Below are 19,969 nucleotides of genomic sequence, written 5' to 3'. Positions count from 1 at the left end.
GATCAGTTTTACACCACTGGGCATAACAGTCAAGTGCCCTAACTGGACAAAGCATGTTAAAGGGCTGGTAAAATGCCCTTTTCACAAGATGTAAAATAAGTCTCTGATGTCCCCAGAGTGTGTATGTGAAGTTTTAGCTCAAAATATCCCACAGATATTTTTATATAGCATGTTAAAATTGTCAAACTTTTTGAGGGTGAGCAAAAACGCACTGTTTTTGTGTGTGTCCCTTTAAATGCAAATGAGCTGCTGCTCCCGGCACAGAGGGCGGAGCTTCAACAGCTTGTGTCCTGAAAATGTCAAAAACTTGTAGCTTTTTATGTTCAAACCAGAGTCAGACAATGATGGAGAGACTCAAGAAGAAGTGACAACATGTAGAAGCAACGCAACATTTCTGAATGGTTAGTTGATGAATTTAGGTAGCTTATGTGTAGTTATCTTCTAGTCATTGATTAGCATATTCTGTCATGCTAATATATAAATCGCATTCCCGTTTTTTTCTCCTGCCCATAGATTACACAGAATCTCATCTCAGTACTTCTGATGAATGGCTAGGCTATTTTTAATTTTGTCAATTCATCTGAATATTAACATTTGTGAGATTTAGTTTTGAGATCAATTGATCTAATTTTACGTCTCTGGAAAATAGTGAACTATATGACATTGTATTATGTTGAACAACGTTTTTGTGTCTATGTGTTAATGAGGGATTTGTGGACTCAGTAGCCGCGTTTCCACTGTCAGGCCAGGGCCGGGCCGCGCTAGTGCGTGTCAGGGCCAGTTGCGTTTCCACTGTCACTTCCGGGGCTTACTCGGGGCCAACGGGATTTTTTGGCCCGTCGAATACCTTGGGCCAAAGCGGGCCAGCTCGGGCTAGAGAAGTGTTTACAAACAGATGCGGAGTTTACCTGAGTCGGGAGACGGCAGCGCCAGATGATTTTGTCAGCATTAAAGAATTTTAAAATAATTTAACTCACGTTCATGTTTGAATGCCTTCTGTTTGTGATGCAAAAGACTATGCGCGCTAGCCATTACCATAGTAAACATAGTAAACGCTTGAAGAATTTTTTTTTTTTTTTTTTTTTAATCTTATCTGTCAGTAGCCTACGTCTCGTCTCTTTATACCGGACTCTCATAAAATAAAGAAACTTTTTTCGGGAGCTTCCTCTGTTTCTCTGACTGAAAATATCTGTATGGGAGTCGAGAGAGTGCTAAAGCTCCTCAGGTCGTATTTTTGGTGGCATACATTTGTAGAGATTATCATTCTTTCTAAATGTCCTGTAACTACCAAATAAACAGAAACAGACGCGACTGAAGAAGTAAATGTGTCCTCTTTATTTTGTGAAATAGACCTAATGGTAATTTATTTATGTGTGACTAATGTGCAATTTTTACATAAATTAATTAATTATGATCAATGTATCACTTTTTATTGTAAACCTGTGGTAAAACATCCATGCTTGGGTTTTAAATATTCAAGTAAACAACAAAAATTCCATCAAACGGTCGCTTTTATCATGTTTGTTTCCAACGCTGTTTCCAGTGATTTCTGATTAGTTTTCTGATAAAACTTCCATTTGTGAAATGATGGGTTAGCGTGACATTGTTCCAGAGAGGCGTGTTACGGGCGTGTTTTAGTGAAGCGCTGTGGAGCTTCTGGCCCGACAGTGGAAACGCAGGCCGGTGCTATTAGCCCGAGGCTAATAGCCATAGACAGTATATAAACTGGACACAGTGACCCCATAGGTTTCAACAGAGAAAAGTGAAGCTCTCACTTCCTGATGGCTGAGCGTACTGCGCAGACTCAAACTGAGCTTGACGACGTGGATGTGACGTGAGCAACCTGTCTGACAGCTGTAAGTCTTCTAGTAGCTGTGCCGAATCTCGCAGAAACGGAGAGCGTGAGTAGGAGGTGTCCATGAGCTAGGAGCAGGAGAAACTTTATGACTCTCTATGGGCTTCTCCCTTGACTTTATTGGACTTTATTCCTCCACGTCCCACCGATTGCCTGCAAGCTTCTCCTCCTGTCTATATGGTAATTTCCAGAGAGTCGCGTGGTTATGACGCAATCGTTAGCCTACTTTTACAAAATCTGCTTCTACAGGGCCATAACGTAAGATACAAGGTAATGGAGCCTTTTATACATTGTCGTGTTTCTTTAGAAATAAATAATGGACAAATGGAGTCTTTTAACGCCTCAGATGTAAAGTTATTCGCTGTCAAAGTGACGGCAATATGAATGGGAGTCAATGGATTGCTAACAGCAGGTGATGGTCTGCTAATCAATGGCGGCGCCCGGGGGTGGTACGCTATTCGAGAGCTCGATTACCCCCCTACTAATAGCCTGGCACGACCTGTTTAAAGCCCTGGCTCGCACTGGCCCGACAAAAGCGGCAAATGTTTTTGGATTTGTAGAGTAAAAGTTATAGTTGACAAATCTCCAATTAAAATATGGTCAATTAAATATGTAAATAGTCATATGCCTATATACAAGTCATAGTATAATTTTCACCATTTTTTAATTTATTTGCTTTACCATTGAGGCTCTGGTTGTAACATTGATCCACTGAAGGCAAGTTTGCAGAACCCATGTGCAGTTTAAAGGGGTGGTTGATTATAATTTCACTTTTCTAGCTTTAGTTAGTCTGTAATGTTCCTCCCGGGTTAGTGACATCACTAACCCTAGAATTTACATAAACCCCACCCCCTGAACAAGATTTATAGATTATCAAGACAGAATATGCTAATCAATGACTAGAAGACAATTACAAATAAACAACATAAATTCATCAACTAACCATTCAGAAATGTTGTCTACATGTTGTCACTTCTTCTTGAGTCTCTCCATCTTTCTGACTCCGGTTTGAACATAAAAGGCTAAAAGTTTTATACATTTTGCATGTCTGTGTGAGGTAAAAGGACACAAGCTGTTGTAGCTCCGCCCCATGTGCCGGGAGCAGCAGCTCATTTACATTTAAAGGTTCAGACACAAAACGGTGCGTTTTTGCTCACCCTCAAAAAGTGACACTTTTAACATGCTATATAAAAATATCTGTGGGGTATTTTGAGCTAAAACTTCACATACACACTCTGGGGACATCAGAGACTTATTTTACATCTTGTGAAAAGGGCAAAAACAAGAACAAACATAAAACAAAGGAATGGCATAAAACTCCATTGAAAAACATAACAATGAACATGGCACATACCAACAGTGGTTACATAAATCAATACTTGACAAAGACGCATGGAAAACATGCGGGCTTAAATACAGACTAATAATGACTAAACACTGTGAACGTAATAGAGAATTAATCAATGACTACTTGACACAAAAGGCTAGGGAAGCACGTAGCAGCACCACATGAGGAACAGGGAATCACATGACAAGACATGAAACCTGACTGACATGAAACATGTCATGTCAGTCAAAACAAGACATGACACTGGTTATGTTGTTAATGTTTTTTTCTCCATCTGTCAAAACACAGTTTTTCATCATGGTTTAATATGCCTGTATTAAAGAGTAAATGGTATTTTTTCTCTTCAGAGTGTTGTAAATTCTATAGTTGAGAGATGATCAGCCGTCAAACTGTGCATTATCAATGATTCTTGATGGGTAGAATCCTGTTTTATTACTCTGTAAGACTGTGGGGTTCATAATAGCAGGGCAGGAAGAAGCTCTTACTCTACAAACTACACACACAGAAAAGACCTGGCCACTCTCACCCACAAACTATTTGTCCACCGAGAGAACAAAGCATGTTTCTGGAGAAATGCGACCACAGCAGTTTCCGTCTGACTCAGATGAGCTGCTAGTGTCACACTTCAGGCAGAGAGATGTGAGATGACTGTTTAAACTTTTTGTTTGTTTGTTTTGCCATTCACAACAACTGAGAATTGAATTATTACAGCTATTTTATTTTGTATCAAAAATCTCTATTTTACCATGAAAAGGAGATTTATTTTACTCTTATACTTTACATATTTAACGTAGTTGTTCTTGTAAATGTTAATGATAAAAATTAAGAATGTTTTCTACCATTAGGAACAATTTAAGTTTCAATAAGACCCAGTAAAACATTTATATATAATAAGACATTATCTGTGTGTGTGTGTGTGTGTGTGTGTGTGTGTGTGTGTGTGTGTGGTGTGAGAGAGAGAACTAGGAGGGTCTTCAAGTTGTGGGAGGATTCACACACCAGAATGATATTTCCACTAAAATCAGTTTGATTTCATTTTCAGCAGATAGTCTTTATGGATCAGACCTTTTACTAAACCGCTGGAGAAAATGTTCCACATTATTGTTTTGTTCTGTTTGTGCTGGTGCCATCTGACTGGTAAGTTACATATATTTTTATGGCTCAGTGTCATAACAAGCTGTGATCACTTTCAGTTCTTCACAGAAAAAATCAAATGTGTTATTCGAGTACTATTTCAGATTCAGGTCTGTGTTTGATTCTCTATTTAAGTGCACTTAGTCCCACAGTCATGGAAAGTAATGGACATTTTTTTTTTTTTTTTTTTCGCTGTTATGAACATCTTCATTTTAATGATGAAATGAAAATCATCTGAAGCAATCTGAATTTTTTTTCTTAAATTAAGAAAGAAGAAGCAATTTGCTGTAATCATGGACAACTACTAAAGTCACGGAAATCCATTTTCTGGATGTTCTTCACAATTAAATGTTACAAATTGCAACAGAATTTGTAAAACTTAGTCTGTGTAAAATCTGTCCCTGTACATCCGTCAGGTGTGTTTGGTGAGTCAGTGTCAGTGATGGAGGGAGATTATGTCACTCTGAACACTGATGTTACTGAAATACCTGAAGAAGATGAGATACTGTGGACATTTGGAGCTGAAAACTCTCTGATAGCTGAAATCAGTAGAGCTGATGGAGTCTCCTCCACATATGATGATGTTCCTGATGGGAGATTCAGAGACAGACTGAAGCTGAATCATAAAACTGGATCTCTGACCATCACAAACACCAGAACTGAACATGCTGGAGTTTATCAACTAGAGATAAGGGGAATGACACTGTCATCCAAAACATTCAATGTTTCAGTCTATGGTGAGTATTGTTATGAGGTAATGTAATAACTGATGACAGTCCGTTGAATTACAGTTTTTCTGAATTGCTTAAACACATTTCTTGAAACCATCACTCAATTTCACAAAACCTTAAACACAAAACCAAATTTTCAAACCACATTCAGAGAATCTCTAACTCTTCCGGAAGTCAATTGCGCAAGACAGGGCCCAGCGAGTCAATATTATAAACACTACAGATCATTTGTTAGACACTACATCAAAAAATGGAGAACACATAATCCAGAGCATGCAGTTACAGAAAACAAGTATTTTGTATCAAAGTAAACAAATTTTGCAATTATGCAAAAAAAGTATAGTAATGACAACTTACAGTAGTAAAGTGAATAAATTGTGTACTGTATCCACTGGAAGTGTTGAACTGAATATTGAATAGTAGGCCTATCGAATGTCTGTATATTCAGCACCGACTGCAAAAGCCAAAAAGGTTACAGTAAAAAACTCTAAATGAAAAGCATATTACAGTAAAGTACACTCAGAAGAGTTGTGCAACTGCAGAATCACGGTCAGTGAGAGATTTATTCTGCTTCAGCATCATGTCTTCATGCTGGTCCGGCCGGAGGAGTTTCTCCACATCTCAGACACTGTCGTCTCTGCAGGAAAAGGGAAAATCCCTAAAGCAGATCCAGCCTTGACAACATTCTCCACACCTGCTATTCCTCGTCCTCATCCTCTTCTTCTTTGTTCACCACATACTCTTCCTCCTCTCCCTCTTATATTGTTTCCATCCATTATTGGTATCAACATTCTTTGCAACATTTTGAGTCAATTTTGGGACTCTGAACTGACTTGTATGATGTACAGTTGGTTTGGTCACAACATTAGAAATAACTGTGAACACCTGCCTGTGTTTAGTGTTTTGAAACATAAGTGCATCACAGTGTAAAATGTGTTTTAGCGAGTGAGAATGTGTTTAAAGTTTTGAAAAAAGAGTGCATGAGATTTGCAAACAGTGTTTTAAAGGGATGGTTCGGAGTCATTACAACCTAGGGTCCTTTGTAGCATTGTTGGCTCGAGGTCATGGTGCAAAGGACCTAGGTTCAAACCTCCCTACCCTCTGTCCCATCATGGTGGACATCATAAACACTTCTCTTGTATCTGGCTTGGTACCCTCCAGCTTCAAAACAGCTGTCGTTACCCCTATTCTTAAAAAGCACAGTTTGGACCCGGATGACCTCAACAACTACCGTCCGATCTCCAACCTTCCCTTCATGAGCAAAATCCTGGAAAGAGCAGTCGCTGCCCAACTTCATCAACACATGTCCCAGTATGCTCTTTATGAACCCTTCCAATCTGGCTTCAGAGCCCATCACAGCACTGAGACTGCCCTTATCAAAATTACCAATGACCTCCTCATCGCTGCTGATTCTGGACATATCAGCATCCTCATTCTTCTAGATCTCTCGGCAGCCTTTGACACAGTTTCCCAAACTATCCTTCTCAACCGTCTAGCTGAATGTGTTGGCCTCACCGGCTCAGCATTCTCCTGGTTCCAGTCATATCTCTTCAATAGGGAACAGTTCGTCACCTTTAGAGACTCCAGCTCCCCCCCGGCCACAGTCAAACAAGGTGTGCCTCAAGGCTCTGTGCTTGGACCTCTCCTTTTCACCATTTCACCTCAGTTTTCACTGTTATGCTGATGACACACAGCTGTATATCAGCACCAAACCATCCACTCAGCTTCCACCACTGTCACTTGTTGACTGTTTGAATGAAATAAAAACCTGGATGTCATCTAACCTACTCAAGCTAAACAGCAGCAAAACAGAGCTAATGGTAGTGGCTCCTAAGCCGCTGCTCTTGATGGTAGGTGATTTACTCCTCAGAGTGGATGGTTGCTCCATCTCTCCATCCCAAGAAGTCAGCAACCTTGGTGTCATTCTGGATTCCACCCTTTCCTTACAGTCACATGTCAAACTCATTACCAAATCTGCCTTTTACCACCTTAAAAATATCTCCAGACTTCGACCTTTTCTCTCAGACTCTGTGGCAGAGTCACTCATTCATGCCTTCATCACCAGTCGTTTGGACTACTGTAATGGTGTCATGTATGGGGTACCCAGCAAGGTCCTGGACAAGCTACAATATGTCCAGAACTCGGCAGCCAGGGTTCTCACACATACCAGGTCGTGGCAGCACATCACCCCAATCCTCATTCAGCTTCACTGGCTCCCGGTCAAATTTCGCATCACCTACAAAACCCTCCTCTTTACCTATAAATCTCTACATGCCACTGCCCCCCAGTACCTTCTGGACCTTCTCCATCCCTACATCCCCTCACGGAATCTACGGTCCATTGACAAGGGCCTGCTCTCTGTCCCCCACACCAGACTGCGGACTTTTGGGGACAGAGCATTCAGCGACGCAGCCTCCACCCTCTGGAACTCCATCCCCTCAGACATCCGAAATGCCCCTTCTCTGGACACTTTCAAAAAACTTCTAAAAACCCACCTCTTTACAAAGGCATTTAACCTTGAATGACTTTTCTTTTGTCTCTGCAGTTATGTGTAAAGCGTCCTTGGGTCCCGTGAAAGGCGCTATATAAATATAAGTTATTATTATTATTATTTGAAATGACTCCGAACCATCCCTTTAACTACCTGAACTTGTTTAATGTTTTACAAAAAGAGTCATTTATTTGACAAATTGTTTTAGACTATTGAGAATTGGGTTAAGAGAATGGGGTTTAGTGCAGTTCAGAAAAACTGTAAGATGTGGCGAAGTGATATGGAACTGTAATGCGGTCGAAACCTGCCTGGAACTACTTTATAAATGTAACTTACATTCTAAAATGATTAAACATATGACAGACATTGTCATCCATATGTATCTTTATTCTCTCATGTTTTCCAGCTCATCTGCCTGTTCCTGTCATCAGCAGAGACTCTTCAAATTGTTCTTCATCACCATCAAATTGTTCACTGGTGTGTTCATCAGTGTTGAATGTGTGTGATGTGACTCTGTCCTGGTACAAAGGAATCAGTGTATTGTCCAGCATCAGTGCGTCTGATCTCAGCATCAGTCTCTCTCTACCTCTGGAGGTGGAATATCAGGATAAAAACACCTACAGCTGTGTGCTGAACAATCCCATCAGCAACCAGACCACACATCTGGACATCAACACACTCTGTCACACATGTGCAGGTACCACAGCGCTTATGATATTATTGACCCCCTGCCTCCAAATAAGCACCATTTTCTGGTTTGCAAAATTATGATCATTTTCATCTTGTTGAAAATTCTATTTTATCATTGTTTTTTTTTGTTGTTGTTTTTTTTTCTGTTGTATTTCTTTTTTTTATTTAGAAGTCCAGGACCACTGTTGTGGTCCTACTGAAGCTGTGATCCGATTGGCTCTCTGTGCTCTGGTGGGCGTGGCTACTGTGGCTTTTCTGCTTTATGACATCAGATCTACAAGAGGAGACAAGAAACTGATAGACACATCATAAATATTGTGAAATATCGTGGAGTTTTAGTCTGCGAAGTTGAAAAGATATATGCAAGGATTTAAATGAAAATAGTTATCAATAAAATCAACAAGAGGTTTATATTTAGGTGCAAATTGATTTATAAAGTTTATTAAAAAATATATATATATAATTTTATGCTTACATAGCCTATTTTATATAAGTTGTATTTAGATGTCTGATCTGAGTAGTGTCAGAGTAAATATTGTGGTGTAATCTGTGATGTGTGATGACCTCTAGCGGTGAGTTTGAGGAACTGTAGATTCATCATTGGGCACAAAACATTCAGTCAGTAAGAAAAGAAAACCTGTAGGATATACTATATATATACAGTTGAAACCAGATATTTACATACACTTCAGAAAAAAACACATACACTTTTATTTCTTTACTGTCATACATTAAATCAGAGTAAACTTTTTCTGTTTTAGATCAATAAATATTAACATATTTTTTGCATTTGTTAAATGTCAGAATCGAGCGAGGGATCATTTTTATGTATTTTTTTGATAACTTTCATCAAAGTCAGAAGTATACATACACTTCCTTAGTATTTGGTAGAATTGCCCCCAAACTGTTTCACTTGGGCCAAACGTTTTGGGTATGCTTCCACAAGCTTTCTACAATAGTTTGCTGGAATTTTGGCCCACTCCTCTTGACAGAACTGGTGTAACTGGGTCAGGTTTGTAGGCCTTCTTGCTCGCACTCGCCTTTTCAGTGCCGCCCACAAATTTTCTATGGGATTGAGATCAGGGCTTTGTGATGGCCACTCCAGTACCTTGACTTTGTTGTCCTTAAGCCACTTTGTAACTAATTTGGAGGTATGCTTGGGGTCATTGTCCATTTGGAAGACCCATTTGCGCCCAAGCTTTAACTTCCTGGCTGATGTCTTCAGATGTTGCTTCAATATATCCACAAAATTCTCTTTTCTCATGATGCCATCTATTTTGTGAAGTGCACCAGTCCCTTCTGCAGCAAAGCAGCCCCACAACATTGTACTACCACCCCCATACTTCACAGTTGGGATGGTGTTCTGAGGCTTCAAAGCTTCGCCCTTTTTCCTCCAAATATACCGTTTATCATTATGCCCGAACAGTTAAATTTTTGTTTCGTCAGACCACAGGACATGCCTCCAGAAATTAAGATTTTTGTCCCCATGTGCAGTTGCAAACTGTAGTCTGGCTTTTTTATGGTGGTTTTGAAGTAATGGCTTTCTTCTCCCAGAGTAACCTTTTAGCTCATGGTGGTACAGGACTCGTTTTACTGTGGATAATGACACTGTCTTACCAGTTTCAGCTAGCATCTTCACAAGGTCTTTTGCTGTTGTCCTGGGATTGATTCGCACATTTCACACCAAAAAACGTTCCTCTCTGGGACTCAGAATCTGTCTCCTTCCTGAGCAGTATGATGGTTGTACATTCCCATGTTTTTTATACTTGCGTATTATTGTCTGAACAGATGAACGTGGGACCTTCAGGCATCTGGACATTGCACCTAAGGATGAGCCACACTTGTGGAGGTCCACAATTCTTTTCCTGATGTCTTGGTTGATTTCTCTTGATTTTCCCATGATGTCAAAGAAAGAGGCTCTGTGTTTGAGGTGTGCCTTTATATGCATCCACAGGTGTGCCACCAATTAACTCAAATGGAATCAATTAACCTATCAGAAGCTTCTTAAGCTCAGAATGGAATCATCTGGAGTTTTCTTTTTGTTTAAAGACACAATAAACTTAGTGTATGAATACTTCTGACTTTGATGAAAGTTATCAAAAAAATACATAAAATTCTGACATTTAACAAATGCAAAAAATATGTTAATATTTATTGACCTAAAACAGAAAAAGTTTACTCTGATTTAATGTATGACAGTAAAGAAATAAAAGTTGTGTTTTTTCTGAAGTGTATGTAAATATCTGGTTTCAACTGTATATATATATATATATATATATATATATATATACAACTTTAACAAACATTTTATGTAACGTTTATGAAAATAATTGAATATGTCTATATTGTCTCATTTATCATTGTAGCCTTGTTTAAGTAGATTTCCTGTATGCTGTATATTTATTTTTGGACTGATAGTGGTTAATAAAGTAAAATAAAATTATGGTATGTGAGAGTGTCAGTGGTAATATCATTGTGTTCCTGTCGGTCAGTGTTAGAGGATCTGTGTAACAACAGTTAGCCTGCCCTGGACCAGTTCAGTTTCCCAGCATAAGTTGCCAGAGTAACTGAGTTTGAACTATGCATTAACAATGTCATTTGAAAAGCTCTATGTTTTTTTTTTAAAAAAGTGAATGTCCTTTTCATTTATGTTTTCACTTTGAAATGCCAGGATTATTGTTGTTAACTAAAACATTATTATTTGAAATAAAATGAACGTTTACTGTAATAAAACAGTAATAAATATTTTTTCCCCAGGTAGTTGTCAATGCAACATGTGTATTTATTATTATTATTATTATTAATAAATAAACATAACTAAATAAATAGATTTTTTTTTCATACAAGAAAAAAAGAAAAATGACAAAAACACAAATTTATTAAAAGTTTAAGATGGAGAATATAAAAATAATTCAAAAAATAATTCAAAATATTAATAGCAACTCTAATAGTATATGTTATTTGTACTATTCCATAATGATAATCAATGATACTATATGCTATAGGCCTACTACTATGATCCTAAAATAACACTGGCACATGATGACCAAGCAATCCTTTCAATCAAAATACAATTTGCATAAACATTTATTATGATCATTTATAGCACTGAAACAGTTTATTTAAATGCAAAACATATTGTGTTATATTGATTAATTGTGAGCTGAATCAAAATAAAAATCGATTGTAGTGATAAAACATTTTTGTTTTAAAGTTTAAGTATTTTTGAATAAAGTTTATGTAGTCTATGATGATTGACTTAAAAACATCAGTATGGATTCTTAGGGAATTTGTAAATTAAAAACATTTTGTTACTGATGTTAAAGTCGATCCAACAGAAACACACATACCATCAACTAATAACCTGAGCTCCGGTTTGTCTTATGAATCGAGTGTTTCTATCTTCCTTATCATCACAAAGCATTGGTCGCATAATTCTAGCAAGAAGAATAAATGCTACCATTAGATTATATGATTTAAATGCAAATCAAGTAGTAAAAAAAATGTCTTGTACTATGGCAAATAAGCACCACCAGGAGGACTTTATACGCTTAAACTATGACATAAACTATGACATAATTTGGGATGTTTAGATGATCACATTACTATTTTCTGTTCTTTCAGTAACAGATGATTTAATAATCCATAGCTTTCCATAAAAAGGAAAGTGCTTATCATTAATCATTGTGACATGATGTAGGGGAACCCAGTTTGACCCCATAAAGAACAACCAGAAGTCAAATCTGAAGTTCATTTAGTTTAGTTTACTGAAGACAGTTCTCCACACTTCCAAAGACAGGATATAGTATAAAGTAAGACCAATCCTCAAAATAACTTCAGACACAGATGAAAACAGTTCTTATAGGCACATGGATGATCAGATGACGTCATTTCTACAGGTTCTGATACATTAACAGTACAATATCTGAACATAGTGTTTGGTTCTTCACACAAATGTGGACAAAATCTTTGACACAGTTCTCATGTAACTATCATAAGAGTAACAGGCGAGTGTGTTTACTCTCATAAGACAAAAAAGGCAATATTCTTTCTTAGAGTCACAGAAAATCACTGGAACAGAACAATAGATCCACAGAGAGTGAACACACTGATACTGATACACCATCACATTTTAACATTATAATGACCAGTGCTGTCAACTCGAGAGAATACATATGGCACTTTAACATGTAGTGCATTAGTAACCTTCACATTGTTTCATACAGCTAACATGAGAACAGCTAAATAAACATAAATTAGCAAAACACATTAAACTCTAGTCTAGAGGCTCATACAATGATGGTAGCCAGCAGCCAATCACACGCCTCGACACGTGCAGAAGATGTGATTCACTTCTCATGAAAGAGACAGCTTGATTTAACTCTATTCTGCCCAAGATTAAGAGATTAAAGAATATAAAGTACATATGTGCACTCAAACAGCAAGAAAAAAACAACAACTATCTTGCTAAATCTGTGCAATGGAAAGTTGCAAAGTTAGTTTAATAGTTTTTTATTTTTATATATTATTATATATTATTAGGAAAACTATGATTCCCTATTCATTTTATAATAAAAGAGTACTGGATTGTAAACCTACATAATTGTTTTACAGCTACTAAAAATATAAAATATTAAAATAGTTACTATATTATTAAAATATTAAAATAGTTTACTATTTTAAAATATAACATTTTTAAATAGTAAAACTTATGTTTTACCTACATAATAATTTTACAGCTCAAAAACACAAGCTCAGTTTCCCATTAGAGGTTTTACCAGTGGAAATGGTTGAGGTAGATTATCCCTGATGTGTGGTGTCCTCTCAGATCACATGACATTGTCTTGTTCTGTAAGAAAACAATGAATCACAGAAGATAAAGCCAGAGAAATAAACAGACAGTGTAATTTAAAAGTTATAAAAACTCAGCACGTGTGTAATCTATTCGTGAACAAGACTCTGTTTGAAACATTCGTTGGAAAAGTCTGAATTTTCTACAAGGATACACTACACTAGTGCAGTATCTTCACTCAATCCTGGACTTCACTCAAAAGCTCTGCTTTGGAAAATAATTACAAACACAATAAACACTATTTTTGCACAAGCAATGTTTTCCTCAGTATCTGTTGGTGATACTTGCCATTTCTTGGAGCTCCTGCGGCGGTGATAGTAAATCAAAGCAGCAAGAGCAGCAAATGCAGCTAACTGCAGAACAGCAGCAACAACCATTCCTGCTCCAACACCAGCAGACAGACCTGAGCCTGGATCAGCTAAAGACAGATCGTCAGTGAATCTGTCAGATTGATCTAGAACAAACACAATGAGATATCAGAAGGTCTGAGAGTGTACATGTGAATTTCATTCAGTTTATAGTAGATCACCGTTTCACACAGTGATGTCAGAAGTAGAGTTGCTTCAGCACCAAGTCGTCAAGATATTAAAATAAAAAGATAGAATGACAGGCCTACCATCTTTTTTTTTTACATTCCTCTGTAAGTGTTATCCTTTCAAATGCCCACATTACTCACCAGTGACAGAAACACTGAAGCTCCTAAAGATGCTGAATCTGCTGCTGTTGATCTGTAGTTCATATTCTCCAGAGTCTGTGATTCTGATGTTCAGGATGCTCAGAGATCCAGTCTGATGATCCAGCTTCAGTCTGTCTCTGAATCTCTCTTTACACTGAACATCTGTACAGATCTGACTCTGATCTCCAGTGATTTCAGCGATGAGAATGTCATTAAAATGCCACGCTATCACATCATTCGTTTTTCTTACACCAGGATCTAAAGTGACAGATTCTCCCTCTTTCACTGACTTTCTCCTCATTTGATCTCGTTCAGCAGCAGAAACACCTGAAACACACCAACAGATGCTGGAGGAGCTTTTTGGGGAAGAAACTCTATAACAAGACCAAACTATGATTGTGCATGTTAATTTCCTAGATACGGAGAAAATCTGTAGAAATAACATCAAACAATAAAATATAGTCAAGTGAATTGTAAGAAATGTCTATCTTTATTCATTAAGACTTCTATTTTTTTTAAAAAAATAGAAATTTCAACTGAAATTGCTGGATTAAAAATATATAAATGACTGTATTATATTTTCACTTAGCACTTACTGAAAAAAATCTAAAATATTTGATTGTGATCAAATTGACAAATTATTTTACATTTTCTTGACTGTCAGTCTGAAAGCAACATTTATCCATATTTTGTGCTAATAAACACAATGTATGTATATTGTATGTAATATTTTAAATCAAATCCCCATCACTTTGAACCTCGGTGAACTAATAAACAATGCGTATGAAATAACAGAGCAATTTAAACAAGAGGATAAGAAAAGGTGGTTGAAAATGCCACGATGAGAAAATGCCCTGAACAAAAATAATACTAACGACTCACCAATGGTCAGACAAATCAGTTTAAAATAAATCTGTACTTTTTCTTTTTGCAGGTACTTTTAAATAGAAAAAGCAACTCTGCATAATAAACACATTAATGATGTGATTTAAATGCATGTAACCTGAATTAAAACATTTGTAAATTACTCACCATGAACAGACACATCGAAGTATGTGTCCCTTTTGATTTTCATAGATTGCTGATATTCTCCAGAGTGTGTGGTTCTGGTGTTCATGATGGTCAGAGATCCAGTCTGATGATCCAGCTTCAGTCTGTCTCTGAATCTCTCAGTTACTTCTTTACACTGAACATCTGTACAGATCTTACTCTGATCTCTATTGATTTGAGCGATGCGGATGCCATTAAAATACCAGATAATTCCGTCTTCTTGTGGGTTTATGGTATTAGTATGTAGAATGACTGAATCTCCCTCCATCACTGACACTGACACTCTGTCACCAGCAGGTGCACCTGAAGAAGAGATAAACAACTTAATTATAAATCTCTTGTTGGATTGTAGGACTAGGAATGTTCTGTGAATTGTATTTCTAATTGTATATCATGTGAAATTGACAATATTATGATATCTGATCATGCTTCAGTTGTCTGCACCATGACTCCGAAGGAAAACACCCTACAGCATAGAAGGAAATATTTAATGGATATGGAATTTGTTGTTGCTTATGTAAAAGAACAAATTAATATTTTTATTTTAACTAATGTGCAGCAACCTCATCCTCAAGATAAGCCAAATATCTGTATTATATGGGACTCCTTTAAAGCATATATAAGGGGGGTAATGATAGCCTTTGCAGCAAAAAGGAAAGCTAGTTTTGATCAGAATATGGCTAAAATAAAACAGGACATTAATTTAATGGAAATACAACTTAAAAATGGAGACCAAACAATAAAAAGTAAATTGCAAGAAAAGAAAATAGAAATGGACACTATGCTGATGGATAAAGTTAAAGACTTTAGACAAAATTCGAATAAGCTTAATTATATCTCAGCTAATAAATCGGGCAAACACCTGGCATCAATGGTCAAACGGGTTACAAAGACTCAGTCTATATCTTTAAAAGAGGAAGAATCAGATGATGTTATTACAAACAATGATATTATTAATAAAAGATTTAAGCAATTTTATGAACACTTGTATACATCAGAGGTTAAAGATGATGATCCAGATTCCTTTCTTAAATCGGTCAAATTACAGCACTTATCAGATCATCAAAAGGAAGATATACGGAAAGTCTTTACAACCTCTGAGATTGAAGCTGCAATTAAGGCATTTCCCGAAAAAAAAGGCCCCAGGAATAGATGGCCTCCCTTTCGAGTTTCACTCAATATTTTGGCCAAATATTAGATCTTTGTTCCTGGAGGTGGTAAATTCATTTGTTAATCAACAAAAGTTGCCAGAAACTATGTATCTTTCAACAATTTCTGTGATACCAAAACCAGGTCGTGAATGTAATAAGCCTTCTGATTTCAGGCCTATCAGCTTAATCAATTGTGACAAGAAAATCATAACAAAAGTAATGAATAACAGATTGGCACTAATCCTACCTAGCATTATCAATCATAACCTGGGTTTATTCCTAATAGGGATCTTAGAACATGTATATCCTACACAATATGCAAAAAAAACATAATATAGATTTGACTTTGATGGCGGTCGATGCCGAAAAAGTATTTGGCCACCTTGAATGGTCATATTTGTATAAAGTGCTTGAAACATTTGAATTCCCAGTAGAATTTATCAATATGGTATATAGAGCCCCCAAAGCTCAACTCTACACCAATGGCGTTCTATCTGAGGCATTTTCGTTAAGCCGTGGAACTGCTCAAGGCAGTCCATTATCTCCAGCGCTGTTCGCGATGGCTATTGAACCCTTGGCTGAGAAAATAAGACAGACAGAGAACATAACTGGTATCACTATAGGCAAAAATGAATATAAATTAAGCTTATTTGCTGACGATTTGTTGTTGTATCTAAGTGATGTGGACATCCCGAGTGTAATCAATATAATGAGTCAATTCTCAAAAATTTCAGGTTATAAAATTAACAGTGGCAAAACTGAAATTTTGACTTTTGGCCAAAAACAAATAAACCCAGAAGTATTTAAACAATTTAAAGTACAAAGCTGTAAAATTAAATATTTAGGTTGTTATATCAGTGCAAACAAAAAACAACTGTATAAGAGTAATTTTTTAACACTGAAAAATAATCTAAAACATAATCTCAATAACTACAGTGATCTCAAGTTGAATCTAATTGGTAGAATAAATCTGGTAAAGATGATGTTGCTTTCTAAGTTTATTTATTTGTTTCAATGTATCCCACTGACATCACCAAAAACCTTTTTCAAGGAAATAAATTCCATAATTACATCTTTCATTTGGGCTGGAAAAACCACAAGAATAAAAAGAAATCTATTGTTTTGCTCTAGACGGGAAGGAGGGTTAAACCTCCCTAATATGGAATTGTATCAGATAGCAGCTCAGATGTTTTATATTGATCAAATTATTAATAATGAAGACCCATGGCTGGTTATCGAAAATCATCAACTACAACCAAATAGTTTATTATCCATCTTGTTCTCCAAGAAAAAAGTACAGACTGATAACTTTGTTGTCAACAGTACATTAAATATGTGGAAAAAAACCTAGCAGATTTTAGGGATGGAGATCGGTACTCCAACACATATTAAGATTTGGAACAATCCGTCTGTTAAAATTCAAGGCACTATATTAATGTGGAAAACTTGGATGAATGGAGGTATTGAAACATTATCAGATATTATTAGTTCAAATAATATTTCCTCATTTGATACACTGAAAGATAAATTTAAATTAAAAGATTCAGAGATATTTAAATATATGCAGTTAAAAAACTGGGTCAAAGAGAACTGTGATATAGTGAATGATGTTCCGGAAAAGATAAAGACCCTTTTAGAACAAAGTAAGAAAAAGAAAAAATGTTTAAGTGTTATGTATGATTATCTCAATAATGTCGTAATCAATTGTAATCTGCGAAGTAAAATATATGAAGGCTGGGACAGAGATATAAAGGACTTCTTATAGGACTTCCCCTATTTGCGTGTGTGTGAATGAGACATCATCATTATTAGTATTATTATTATTATTATTACTTTGGTTGGTTAGTTTTTTTTGTTTTGTTTTTTTTGTTAGTGTGACCTGTCCTGTGTGTGGTATTTTGTCCGGAATGTGTCTAAATAGTTTGTCTTGTTTCTCTTGTCCCTTGTCTTGTGTGTAAAAAAAAAGAAAAGAAAAGAGTGCTGTATGTATAAAGTGAAGGGGAATGTGCATTGTGATTTTTTTTTTCTCTCCCCTATTGCACAGACGATATTGTTTAGTACTGGTTAATACTTGGATGGAAAAACAGGTTGACCAGGTTGTTTGTTGCCCTGCCTCTCTGTTTTTCTTTGTACTTGCATAATAAAAACAATTCTAAAAAAAAAAAGGAATGTTATGTGAATTTTTTTTTCCTTTCTACATTGTGAATAGAGAAATATGCCTGGATTCATAATGTAACATGTAAACGAACAGAAGAACATAATTAATTTACACATTTACTCCTCAGACAAACATACAGGAGTAGGAGATAGAAAGTTTCTGTAAAAGGCCCCTTCTATCTAGTCTTAGGTTAAGATCTGACAAGTTAATTCACAGATTCGTATTACAGAAGTAAATCTTAAATTGAGCGTCAGCGTCAGTTCTGGCAGGCCAGGTAGTCAAGACGCTGCTAATGCTGTTTGCTAACAACACTGTCCCGTCAGCTGATCTGCTCCAGCTGAGCTGCATTAGCTTGTTAACTCCCCTCGCTGCTCAATGGCCAAAGCTCAAACAAGGCGCCCTATTTAAAGCACATTCAGTTGCTCATACATGCTTGCTGCTCGCTTCTGCTGCCCGCCACCTCCCCAGCTCCTCCTTATGCATAACGTGGCATTTGCTTTATGTCATGTTGCTTGCTCTGTTCACAGGGGGGATATTTTAGCTCTCACAGTCCTAAAACTGTGTGAGCGTTCCCTAATGCTGCTGCTGCTGCTGTCCTCTGACTCTCTGCTATTTCATGGTGCTCATGAAAGGTCAGAGGACTCCCTGAACAGAGCCATACCGCCAAATTTCAATTCAGGAACATCAACCTGTTTGCAATCTATTCAATATAAATTATTTAATTATTTTTATTGTCTGTGTTCTTGACTTAATGGACCTGACAGAAGTAGATTTAGGATTTTTATCCAATCTTACGAAATCTCATCTTATCTGTAGTTAGGAAATCTTAAAGCCCTCCATCAAGTTTGGTAATCAACTCTCGGGTCTTTTAAGCAACCAACTACACACAAACAGCTGTGAAGTAAAATTGAGAAAATGGAGAAACAAAGTAAGTGGTGCTTTGTATTAAGTAAAGTTTTGAGTCTAATCCTTTTATTTTATAGGAGTCTGTAATTATTTGTCAGAGTTTTGTCATCAAAGTGAAAGACATCATTTGGGTGTTCACAAGTCTTTCCACCATCAAACACCGCTGTTCTTCATATTGTATCATTAATAAATGTGATGCCGTTCTCAGACAAGGCTATAATTATGTGATTTTTAAGTTGGCTTTCAAATCATTTTGAAGTTAGGACACTAGAGTTAACTAGAAATTAGGATGCTTCTGTAATACCATTTTCTGTAAGATCAGATAAGATTATGCACTTAAGAAAAGCCATTTTGTAATAGTTTTGTCCCAAATGAGGTCCTACCTGAAATTCCCATGGTTACCAAACAGATACGATATGATAAGATATGATTCTAAAGTTAGGATCTTAACTCAAGACTCAAGATAGAAAGTGTAGGCCTACGCCCCCTGATGAAAATCCCTTCACAGGACTGGAAAAGTAGCCGATACTTTACCTTTGTCCACTAGATTAGGACTATTATATATTTCATGTTTTTATTCAGTGTTATAAACTGGTTTTATGTATCAAATTCCCTCAGATTTGCGTTTCAACTTTCATTCAGCACAGACTGGTCTGAACAGGTTCTCTAGCAGGTATGCTAAAACGTGTCTAATGCCTTAGGCATCATTGGTTTTCATTGTTGACAGGAAGATGAAATGTAAAGAATATAATACTAATAACAACAATATAATTATAATACAATGAAAATAAGCGTCTTACCCAGCACAAGGAATGCGAACACACAAACCAAAAACTTATATTTCACCATAGTATAGGCTTGTTTGAGATGAGCAAAATCTGCGCAGAACCGATCACCGGTGATCAGCGCGAGATGCATGCCGGTTAG

General features: G+C 36.6%; 1 protein-coding gene across 1 annotated transcript; it reads left to right on the top strand.

Moving 5' to 3' along the window:
- The first annotated feature begins 4,227 nt into the window (after positions 1-4,227).
- Positions 4,228-10,396, top strand: LOC311084181 (SLAM family member 5-like). Its single transcript, XM_084116090.1, has 4 exons — positions 4,228-4,340; positions 4,754-5,074; positions 7,966-8,256; positions 8,419-10,396. Exons 1-4 carry the CDS (start codon positions 4,292-4,294, stop codon positions 8,559-8,561), a joined length of 804 nt encoding a protein of 267 aa, XP_083972216.1. The 5' UTR covers positions 4,228-4,291; the 3' UTR covers positions 8,562-10,396.
- Positions 10,397-19,969: the final 9,573 nt, after the last annotated feature.

Source organism: Abramis brama (assembly GCF_963993115.1).
Source record: "Abramis brama genome assembly, chromosome: 6".
Lineage (NCBI taxonomy): Eukaryota > Metazoa > Chordata > Actinopteri > Cypriniformes > Leuciscidae > Abramis > Abramis brama.
Note: the sequence above shows the minus strand (reverse complement) of the source record. Positions and strands in the feature narration are given on the sequence as shown.